General features: G+C 38.1%; 1 protein-coding gene across 1 annotated transcript; it reads left to right on the top strand.

Moving 5' to 3' along the window:
- The first annotated feature begins 8411 nt into the window (after window positions 1–8411).
- NEUROD6 (neuronal differentiation 6) lies at window positions 8412–11685 on the top strand. The gene is made up of 2 exons (XM_065883955.1): window positions 8412–8547; window positions 9853–11685. The coding sequence occupies exon 2, from the start codon at window positions 9874–9876 to the stop codon at window positions 10885–10887; it is 1014 nt and encodes a 337-aa protein (XP_065740027.1). The 5' UTR covers window positions 8412–8547; window positions 9853–9873; the 3' UTR covers window positions 10888–11685.
- The last annotated feature ends 430 nt before the right edge of the window (window positions 11686–12115 follow it).

The raw sequence follows: 12115 nt of genomic DNA, 5'->3' as shown, positions 1-12115 counted from the left end.
TGGGACAAATACATGTGGTCTCTGGGGGGGTGACTGGATCCTGCCTGTGTGCGTTCGAATCCATGGCATTAGCAAAGTTAGCCTTTTAATCTAATGCTTTAGTTTCCAAAGTCATCTCACGGCCTTATATCTGCAAGCATGTAAACATTAGGACTAAAAATGCTTTTTGTCTGTTTATCGTCTGGGTGTGTAGTGTACTCCTTCCATCAAAGCCACTAAGAAATTCTAAAGTAGGTGGAGACAAAGTGCAAAGTCTTCAGTGTTTCTATAGGAAAGAAATGGAGTATTCACAGCAGAGAAGCTCAGGTCCCTTAAATATTTGCAGCCTGGCTCAACCTTCCCTCAGATGGTATTTGTCTTTAACACTTTGCTATATTTCCTGGCCCAAGGAGCTAAATTTGTAAACAAAAGGATATAACATTTTCAAAATAACTGATTTCATTGACAACATAATATGTGCTCTCCACCTATAACCCGAATGCTTGGAAAACCAGAGGACATTGCCATAGACGTGAGCCTTTCCTTCACAAAGAGTTGAGGAATTACTTCACATAAATGCCTTATTTTTAACCTCCTCCCATTTTTATTTTTAAATAATCCAGCAAATAATAATGCAAGCCTTACTATGTGCCAGTTAATATTATAGCCATGTACATCCAATGACCTGTGAGATAAGAATATATTTATCCCCATTTGACGGATGGAAAACCTGAAGCATAGGACCTTACTCAGAGTCAACCAGCAAGGAAGTGTTAGAACCAGGGGTTCTGGTTCCCGATACCACATACCTATCTGCTTATGTACTTATGCTTTAGCTACTATACTGGTCTGCTTATGTATATAATCCTCACAGCTGTTGTAAGAATTATATAGCATATGCAGATAAGCTGGTACAAAGAAAGTATTAAAATATTAGTCAATATTAACATGATCAAATGTTAGTCAGTAATTTAGCCATCATGTTTTAAAACTTAAAATCAACTCTTTAAGTGCAAGTATTCCGAAATATGTCCTTGTAAACCTTCTGCATAATCTTAAATTTGCACTATCTTCCTAAAGGATATTACATAAACAAAGCAAATACTCATTTGTTTGATACTCTACGCCATAGTCTGCCCCTCATGCATCTCAATGCTTTAAGTTTGTTAGTTTCATTTCCTAAACAGGATTCTTGAGTCATTGAAGGAAAGGACTGTGTCTTCTACTGTCTTTCTCCAGTATCACAGTGGCTGTTGCATAGGAATCACTCAGTAAATACTTGTAGATTGGTAACAGACTCCATAGCTTTGGGATAATATTATTGATCTTGTGTAATGATCTTAGAAAGTGTGTGACTATCATGTAGGTAATTACTAATGATTAACTCTTTCCAAATGTCCTATTCCGAATTCCTCTTAAAATTACACATGCAGAATACATGTATGCATTTCTGTTGGATATACACCTAGGAATGGACTACACCTAACGTATATATGTTTACTAAATTATTTGTATTAGGATCACACTACTTATAATAGCCCCAAACTGGAAATTATCCAAACACCTGTCAACAACAGAATGGAGAAACAAATTATGATATAGTCATACAATTGACTATTATACAGCAATGAGAATGAACATTCTACAGTTACGTGCAACAACATGGATAAACCGCACAAACAAAATGCTGAGATAAAGAAATCAGACCCCCCGAAAGTATATACTGAATGATTCCATTTATATAATGTACAAAATGAACAAAACCAAGCAATGCTGTTAGAATTCAGGACAGTGCTCTCTCTTGGGGAAAAGTGTTGGGCACCTGGAAGGGGCAGGAAGGAGGCTTTTCTGGTAATGTTCTGTTTCTTGATCACAATCTTATTACACAGATGTGTTCAATTTGTCAAAATTAATGGAGCTGTGTACTTATTGTCATGTGTGCTTTTCAGTCTTTATTATACTTCAAATGAAAATAATTCTCCAAATACTTGCAAACTCTACTCAAATGTTTTCTTCATTCCCTACCAACAAACTCTCTTATCATAGTAAGCTTACTCTGCTTTTAATTAGAATATTGTGGACGTATTTTGTGTGTTAATTCAACTCTAACTTCCTTGAGAGGTGGGGCTCTTTGTTGTTTATCTTTATTTCTCCTAATAATATCTACAGTGGTAACACACAAATGTAAGTGTTTTGTTGAAGGAATGAAAAAGAATGAAAGAATAAATGAACGACTCAACCCTCAACTATTCCAGACAAACAGAAGCTCAGTCATGACGACTGTAATCATTGTTAGAGGATTATGTCCTACATGGCAGTCTACTGATCTACCTGTCTATGCACATGTCTCTAAAAGACAAAAGTATATAGTAAAAACGCTTAAGTCACCAGATATATTAATAGGATAATTCTTCATTTTGTGAATAGATTCACGGTTAAGTTTTTCTACTTCATCTAATATTTATTATTTATTCAGGATTTATTTTGTACTAGAAACAGTTCTAGGCAGTTCATTGACATTTGATCATTTAAGTCATAAATCAGTAAAGTGTGAGTTGTTAAGAAACTAGGATTTGGATTCAGACAGACTTATGTCCAAATCGTGATTCTCCCACTTAAAAACTGAGCAGTTGTGGGTACATTAATTCTCTGAGCCACATAGATTCATAGAGTCTACAACAGAGATAGTCACATTTACCTTATTCAAGGTTCCCATGAGACAATGTACGGTTGACACTTGACCAACACAGTTGGAATTGCATGGGTACACTTGCAAATTTTTTCAGTAGTAAATATCATAGTACTATACCATCCACCGTTGACTGAATCCAAGGATGCGGAACCACGGATACGAAGGAATTGTGTGTGTGGAAGGCCACCTATAAGTTATACATGGACTTTCGACTGTGAAGAGGGTTGGTACCCCTATCACCCACCCCGAAATTATTCAAGGGTCAACTGTAAATGAGGCATTTAGCCTGGTGCTTGGCGGATTACACGTGAAAGAGTACTGTTCATTATCATCAGGACCAGAGGTTAAGGAACTTCCCCACATCTAATCCACGCCCATCCATCAGTAAGTTCTGCTGACTGTATCTCCAAAATATATTTCCGGGCCTCCTCTCTCCATTTCCATTACCACTCTAATCCAGGCCACAGCCAGGCCCCTCTTGTTCTGTCCACTATCATAGGCTTTGTAAATCTCTCCCTGTTTCTTCTTTTCTTCTCTCCAAAGCAGCCAGAATGATCCTTTCAAATCTTAAATTGCCTTAAACCCTCAATGTCTTCCTTTGAAATAAATTCCAAAGACTTCACCGATACGCAATCTCATATGGTCTGATCCTTACTCTCCCTGTGCTCTGACCCTTCTGGTCCTCCCAGAACGTTAGACATTTTACATGTACTCTTGCCTCTGTTGCTCTTCCTTCACAGCTCAGCATAAAAGATGACTCAGAAAAAGGTTCCCATGTAATCCAGTAGATCTTCCCATGATTCTCTGTAGCCATCAACACGTAAATTTCACATTTCTATGTTTACCTGTTCATTGCCTGCCCACCGTTTAGACTGTAAACTTCCCAACAATTTTGCCATGGCTGTTCTACACGCCACTGAATAGTCACCACTAACCCAGTGCCTGGAACAAATATCTTCATTCAACAAGTATGTACTTATGGACTTTCATGAGCAGGTACTAGAACAGCAGATTAATACACACATTAAATAAGTAAATGTATTGTGTTAGCAAGGGATCATCTCTACTGAGAAAAGCAAAACTGGTGGAAGGTGGATAGAGAGGGAGAGACGGGGGTAGGGGTACAGTATAAACTAGGGTGGTCAAAGGGGACCTCCCTGACAGGAGCATTTGAGCAGAGACGAAGAATGTGAGAATAAACCATGGAAGGGGATTCCAAGTAGGACCAAGTGCAACTATCCTGAGGTAGGAGCATGCCTGAGAGTGTGAGGAAGAGTCGAGGGCCAGCGTGGCTGGAGCTGAGTGAGTGAAGGGGAGAGTAGTAGAAGGTGAGATCAGAAAGGCCAGAGGAAGCCTCTGGGCCTCTGTTAAGTTTAGGTTTTGACTGAGGGAGAGGGGACGCCATTGAAGGTTTCCGAGCCTAGAGGAATACAATCTGATTCATGTTTTAACCAGATGCTCAGGATGCAGAGTTGAGGACTGTGTATGGAATGTAAGGAGCCAAGAGTGAAAGCCCAGGTGTCATTTAGGCCAGGTGAAAAATGAAGGCAGTTTGGACCGGGGTAGGAGTAGTGGAATTGCTAGAAAGTGGCCAGATCCCAGATATAATTTTAAGATAGTACTGAGAGAATCTGCAGACATTTGTTTCTAGTGTGTGAAAAAGAGGAGTCAAGAATTACTCCAAAAGCGATATTCAGTAAACCTTTGTTGAATGGGTGAATGAATGAACGAATGAATGACACATAGCTATTAAACGTCAGGGTGACACTTAAAGCAAGGTTAGTTGGTCATCAAAATTCTTGTTGTGATTCTCAACTTTTTAAGAAACTGAGAGAAAGCCTTTCTTTAGAAAAATGTACATATGTACATATATGCCAAATTTGTACATAATTTTAGGAAGGTCCAGAACCTCTTAAAATCCATCCAGGAATCCCCTGTGTGAAGAGAGTCTGCATGTCATCATACAAGCAACTAATATAAAACTTGATTTTCAAGATGTAGTTTGCATAAACTTTTGCAAAAAAAAAATCTCCTTATAAAGTACCCACTCCAATCTTACAAAATGGATTCACGTAACAGGAAAAAGACAAACTGCACTTCTGTTTTCTATGTTTATAAAGTCAAAGACTGAATGTTGCAGCGTTTTGTGAGTGGCATAAACAAACACATATTTTTAATAATAATAGTACAATTCTCTCTAGTCTTCACTCTGAAAGAAATCTAAAAAGCAATCCAAATGTTGCTTTATTTCCAGATTATCTGTTTAGTCTAAGTAATGCTAGTGTAATACACATAAACAAAATATTAAGACATCTAGTTTAAATTATATTTTTAAGCCCTCTAAAGTTTCAAGGGGAATAACGTTGTTTTGTGTCTTGTCTCACAAGTTAAATACCTCTATTTAAACCCTAAGGGCTGTTTTCCAAAGTGGGATGCTCTGCCACAGCCATAAAACTCTTTCAAGGCAATGCGGATCACAGAGTTAAAACTCTAGGGATTAACACTGGGCTAGTTCACAGGCTTCCAGGCTGCCCTGAAGCATTTGTCTAAAAGCTTTAAAAAAAAAAAAAGGCAATAGAGAAAATTGTCCAAAATCTATCTCAGGAAGTACCCTACTTCTGGGGGAAAAAAACTCTGGTCCTGAGGTTTTGCTGCCTTATACCCCTGGAGAGCTGAGAAAAATGCCTGTCATGTTCCAAACTGATCTCTTAAGTAATGAGGGGATTGTGAAAAAGAGAGTCAACAGAATTCCCATTTGCTAAGACACAGGTACCAACTGGATGACCTAAAAATAACAACACTTGAGTCTTAATTTAGACTTTACGCCTCTGTTGCCTTGCAACTGAGTCAAATTATACCTAAATTTTCTCTGGGTCATTTTTATAAGTGAAATATGAACATTCACCCAGTGAAAGCAAGACAGAGGCAGGCAGATAGACATTGGGCAATTTAAAAAAATCTATTAAAAAATGTCATGGCCTCAGAAGCAAAGAGCATATCAGTTCAATTAATATTAAATTGAGTTATAGAGGTAAGCTTTGGCGTGCAGTGATGGCCGTAAAAGGAGAAATGGTGATGATACACTCCCTTTACTCCGAGTATTTGTCTATAACTCACAATGTATTTCTGTTTGGAGTACTGGTGTTAACATGCTTTCTTAGGAGAGAGTAGAACAGCCGTTATGGTGTATGTTATGAATGCATATTAACAGCACAGACATTTGCATATCTGGAACTACAGTAGAAAATGCATAACGACATTTCTTTTGAAAGACTATTGTACAAACACACTGAATCCTTGCTACATCTTGACATAACAACTTTTTGTTTCCTCCCTTAAAAAAAAAAAAAACTAAGACATTCAAACAATAGATTAATACTCAGAAAACCTCAACACAGATTCTATACCCCACCTCGCCACATCACTACCGCCACCAAAGGGTTTTAGTTCATGTTCAAAGGCAGAAATAGAACAGCCACAAATGTTTTCATGGAAAAGCTGTTTCTCATTTGTCTGCACATCGAAAAGATAAAGTATAAAATCTATCCTTGGGATGAGCTACATCGGTGATAATTTTCTACTAATGTGTCACTTCGTCTGTTCCTTGGATTTTGATTTTCATGTCTGTGATGCCTGTAATACAATGCAGCTTCCGGAGACTTTGCAAGTTTAGAATATGGTGCAATATGCAACATTCATGACAGGGCTGGCTGCTTCATGGCTTGTGACTCTGATACTTACTTACCCTCCTTTACATTTAAAAAGTAAACCATTCCTGAGAACAAACAAAATTCTGCACCTGGTCTTCCTATAGATATTCTCTGTGCTGATATAAAAATTGTGTGTAGTTTTTGAACCAAAAGCTATATGAAATACACTTAATGCACCCATTACCAGGACTATCCCCTTAAACAACAAATTTGAAATGCCTTTGGTGTGTCTGATTTTTTTAAAAACATGAGCTAGGCCAACCTACCCCCCTATTTTAAGTTATGAGTTTATAGCCTTATTTTAAATTTGCATTTTTTTACCAGACCACTGAGAGAAAGAAAATGACCCTCCTTTACTTAGCATGATTCTTCTTTTTGCCAACTTCCCCATCTTTTCTCGAACAGTCCAGGCAAAGTCAGGTAACTTTGTGGGGAGACGGAAATGAGTGGGGTATGACAGGAGAAAAATTGCATTTAGCTTGAGTCCCCCGATGCCAATTTGGAACCAAAGTGCATTAAAGCAGCAGAATTTTAAACCTTTCAAAACTGGGATTTATAAGGGGAATGCTAACACAGATTCAACAGTTACAGCTCTGCCAGGGATTACTTTAATACCAAAAGCATACTGTCTCACTTTATAGAAAGAGATTACTCAGTTGTCAAACAACAAAGGTTGTGTTTGTCTATTTTTAAACTTTTATTTTTTTTTAAAGCGCCCTTTTAACTTCAGTGACAGGCAATCCTGAAATAAAATGTCCTTTTATTTCAGGGGTAGGGGGCTGGTGGTGGCAGGGGAGTAGAGAAAAGGAGAAGGCGAGGTTTGCCTCTGGCTTCACAGTTCGTTTTATCTATAAGGCTTTGCCAGCTTTGCTTAACTGTTTGCACCCTGCTTTTGTTAAGAAACCAAAAGGGAAAAGTGGAAGAAAAAGATAAGTATGAAATAAATCTGACAGAGAAAAACAACTGGACACTGATACAGGGATGAGAAGATATTTTAAATGATCTTGATCTAGAGGGGGGAAAATGTGAGGGGATGATTTTCAGGAGAAAGAAAAAAATCTGAAAGCTCCAAAAAATAGGAAAGCTAACCTTTGACTAAAATACTCAGCAAAATGCTAGGGAAAGACAAAAACCTAAGTGATCATTTTTATGTTCATTGTATATGAAATGAAATGAGAAGGAACAGGCCAGTGAAGGCTGTCAAGAGAGGGACAATAAGAGAGTGAAGTTGTGACTTTGGGTAGAGGACATAAGAATGTAATTTGAAATCTTTCACAGTGGACTTGTAGTTGTCTCTACGTTTTACACAGATATACAAAGAATCTCTCTGAAAAGTTGTTGAAAGGTACCAGCAAGTGTGGAAAGGGGAGCATCTGAGGATGTCTTTCACAGACCCCAGATGGAGAAACTGTTCTTTTATTCCAAATTCTTAAGAAGCACAGAAGTCTTACATGTCAATAAGAGAACACACAGACACACACCCATAAGTTACATGCCATGAAAGGAAATAAGGAGACCTTTGTTGATCCCTGTTCGCTTACACAAATCCTACTTCGGTTAAGCATCTCAAGACCATTTTCCTGATCTCAGCTCCTTTTCACGGCTTTCTTTCCCTGGGCACCCAGGTGCACAAATGGGATGGTGATCTTTACAAAACATCAACAACAACAAAAAACCTCTCGCTCACACAAAAGCCCACCTTGTAAATGAATGGAATATTAACGACTACCTAATAGTTGCACCGTTGGCAGGGCCAAACTGAACACTAACACAGCTATTTCTACAGATTGCCAGTGAAGCCGAAGCAGCTCGAGGAGAAACGCACCTACTGTATGTGAAAGGCTGGTGCAGATTTTTTTCCTATCAGTCTAACCTTCTGTGTTGATGCATGAATGCTGGTACCCACTTACAGGGATGCCAGATGATCAGTGCAGAATGAAGGTCCCAAGAGAGAGGATCACATGGTTCTCTCTGCCCTGTGACGTCACTAGCAGATGGCATGGGTACCAGCTCTGGCAGTTGGCATCAATGTCACTTTTTAGAGATCAATGAGATAGGCAGATACACACAGATCTAGAGACTCCAGGAGACGATGCGACACTCAGCCTGAAAAGATGTGGAAGATCCAAAATGAAAACTGATCATTGAATGAAATTAAAACCTAAGGTAATATAAATAAAGATATACTTCAATTGATGCTGGCTTTGCATGCAAGTATTTAAAGATACAGTGTCACTGTCTTATAGTATTTATATGGTCTTTTGTCATCTATAACTTCTTATCATATTTCATTCTTATGATGTAATTATCACATACTTTCATGGCTATTATGTAATTGCAAGTATGTAGACATTATTAAGAGTTTGCGTGTGTGTGTTTGTGTGTGTGTGTGTGTGTGTGTGTGTGTGTGTGTGTCTTGAGGGAGCTGGAGATTGTTAAATTAAATAGTCTCTGTTTTAACATGCCTATTTGTTTGAAGACTTTAGATGAAAATACTTGCTGCTTTGCCAAACGAAAGCCAAAATTGCATTTGAAACACAAATTATTTTCCCCTTTCATTCGGGATTCTGAATACACGTGCACAATTGCAGTCAGAATCCTTGGACCGTTCCTGTCAGATATTAGCTAGAGGGAGACTTCTGTGGCTCGTAGAACAAAAACACTACGAGAGTGTTTTTTGTCAGATGATTTGAACAGCAGTAAACAGACAATTACACTGAGAAAAATTTAAAATAGAAAAGCAGTCTCAATATTTTTCTTGACTTAAAATAATGCCAGTGATTTAAAAAAATTATTTATAGAGTTTATCCCAAATTAGCCTAACCTCCCCCTCGCTTTTTTTGGTGAAGGTTGGGAAAAGAGTGCTCTCTTACATGTTTCGTTACGGATCAGAAAGAAAGCAGTTTTTAAATGGGCTCTGATTAATCTTTTCTTTAAATTTGTGTATTTCAACAGCCACTTATCTAAATTCACAGTTATATAATACAGCAAATAAAGTTAAGGCTTATTTTCTTTCTAAAAAATAAATCTCCACAAATTTGTCAGTTAATGGAGAGGTAGCATTTTTTATTTTAAAAACTGGTGCCCCTTCTCATTTTGCACTCAGGGGAATTGGAATTAATGAAATTCTGCATTGCTATATCATGTTTTGCATTCGTTTGAATTTCACTGTCCTTTTCGTGTATTAAAAATCAGTTTAAAATCAAAGAGAAATGGAGGTGGTGGTGGTATTACAATAAATACTTCCTGTTTTATTTTCTTTTGATAATTTGGTATAAATTAATCCTATTGCATGTGTCATTGTTTTCTTTAATAATTACTAGGTTGCACAAACTCAAAAATTTTATTTAATGTAAAAATCAGTCTTTTTCTCATGTTTTTGTATTCTTATGATTAAGTCATTGAATATGCTTTAAGTGTATAAACTTTAAAAATGAAAACACTTTAAATATTGTGCTGGCATTTTTTCAGGTAATTTAAGATTAGAGAACCATGTTAACACTACCGTTTGATGAGTCAGTTGTAATGCCAGAATCCCAGATGTGCAGAAAGTTTTCTAGAGAATGCGAGGACCAGAAGCAAATTAAGAAACCAGAAAGCTTTTCCAAACAGATTGTCCTTCGAGGAAAGAGCATCAAAAGGGCCCCTGGAGAAGAGACTGAGAAAGAAGAAGAGGAGGAAGACAGGGAAGAGGAAGATGAAAATGGGTTGCCCAGAAGGAGGGGTCTTAGGAAAAAAAAGACGACCAAGCTCCGACTGGAGAGGGTCAAGTTCAGGAGACAGGAAGCTAACGCGCGCGAGAGGAACAGGATGCACGGCCTCAACGACGCCCTGGACAATTTAAGAAAAGTGGTCCCCTGTTATTCTAAAACCCAAAAACTGTCCAAAATAGAAACTTTACGACTGGCCAAAAACTACATCTGGGCACTTTCTGAAATTCTGAGAATCGGCAAGAGACCTGATCTGCTCACGTTCGTCCAAAACTTATGCAAAGGTCTTTCCCAGCCAACTACAAACTTGGTGGCAGGCTGCTTGCAGCTCAATGCCAGGAGTTTCCTGATGGGTCAGGGTGGGGAGGCGGCACACCACACAAGGTCACCCTACTCTACCTTCTACCCGCCCTACCACAGCCCTGAGCTCACCCCTCCCCCGGGGCATGGAACTCTTGATAATTCCAAGTCCATGAAACCCTACAATTATTGCAGTGCGTATGAATCCTTCTATGAAAGCGCTTCCCCTGAGTGTGCCAGCCCTCAGTTTGAGGGTCCCTTAAGTCCTCCCCCAATTAACTATAATGGGATATTTTCCCTGAAGCAAGAAGAAACCTTGGACTATGGCAAAAATTACAATTACGGCATGCATTACTGTGCAGTGCCACCCAGGGGTCCCCTTGGGCAGGGTGCCATGTTCAGGTTGCCCACCGACAGCCACTTCCCGTACGACTTACATCTGCGCAGCCAATCTCTCACCATGCAAGATGAATTAAATGCAGTTTTTCATAATTAATGAGGAAAATGAAAATAAACAGTGGTCATTCACCTCCCCCTTCTGATTAAGACAAAGCAGATGCTTGTGGGCTGAGTAATAGGCACAACTCCAGCTAAGGTGTTTACTAGTTTCTGGAGTGTGTTTCAACTATTGTGAGAATTTTCTATGTAATAATAAATCTCTTTTCCTATGAGAACTTCTTTTCCTTTCCTTTTGTCTGTAAAGCACTGTGATTCTGTTTCTACTGGAAGGTTATTTTTCTCATGTTTTATTTTCTTTTAAATTCACTTAATTTGTTTGAACAAGGTGTCTAAGAATATACTGTTGAATAAAGACGTGCACACAGCATAATTCAGTGTCTACTTCAGTTGTACAGTAATTATAAAAATGCATGTTATTAAAAATAAGATGAATAAAATGATGTGTTTATAATTATTAGGAATTTATATATAATGTATCTCTGAAAAATTGAACATTTTAAATATCGAGAATAACACTAAGCTGACAATGATATTGGAAGATGCATTTGAGGGTGTACAACAGTATAAAAAGCTATGCAACTTTCTTTTTATTAAGGACGAGTCTAAATGCATTCGATCGGTAACTATTCCTCTTCAAGGATTTGCAGGTGGGGCAACACGATATTTGGGTAGGTGGTGTCATAATTTTGGAATAATTATATCAATCCTAAAGAAAAAATTTTCAGCCCTTGTTTTGTATTGTTCAGAAATTATCTGTACAGGTTTGTTATCACAATGTATAATTGTGGTTTTCCACCCACATTTTTAAAGCAATTAAACATAGATATTTCCACTCGTAAAGGACATCTATTAGCTGTGATATTTTTGCATGATACTTATTATTTCCTGGTACACAGCTGGTTTCTGTCTCCAACACTCCCTCCTCCCCATTTCAGACATAGTTCTGGATTTCAAAACCAGGCGAGATAAAACAAATTTCTTAAACAAAATGGCCAAAGTGCTTACAAGAAATTTTTTCTTTTTTCTTTTTTTAAGTATCTTAAATGAAAGAAGAGGCGCCCATGAGGGTTAAACATCCTGGGGAAACAATGATAAATCCTGGTAACCTTCAGCTCGCGCCGAAATTCGGTGGCAAATTTCCAGCAAACACCAGAGTGGATGTTAAAACTGGAAGGTTTTACTCTGTGCCGTTTAAATAAGTCTGGCCGATTAGAGGCTAAATTCTGTGTGAGCGTAAGTTTAAACCCTACTTGAATAGCGCAAAG

Source organism: Phocoena phocoena, chromosome 9 (assembly GCF_963924675.1).
Source record: "Phocoena phocoena chromosome 9, mPhoPho1.1, whole genome shotgun sequence".
NCBI classification, from domain to species: Eukaryota; Metazoa; Chordata; class Mammalia; order Artiodactyla; family Phocoenidae; genus Phocoena; species Phocoena phocoena.
Note: the sequence above shows the minus strand (reverse complement) of the source record. Positions and strands in the feature narration are given on the sequence as shown.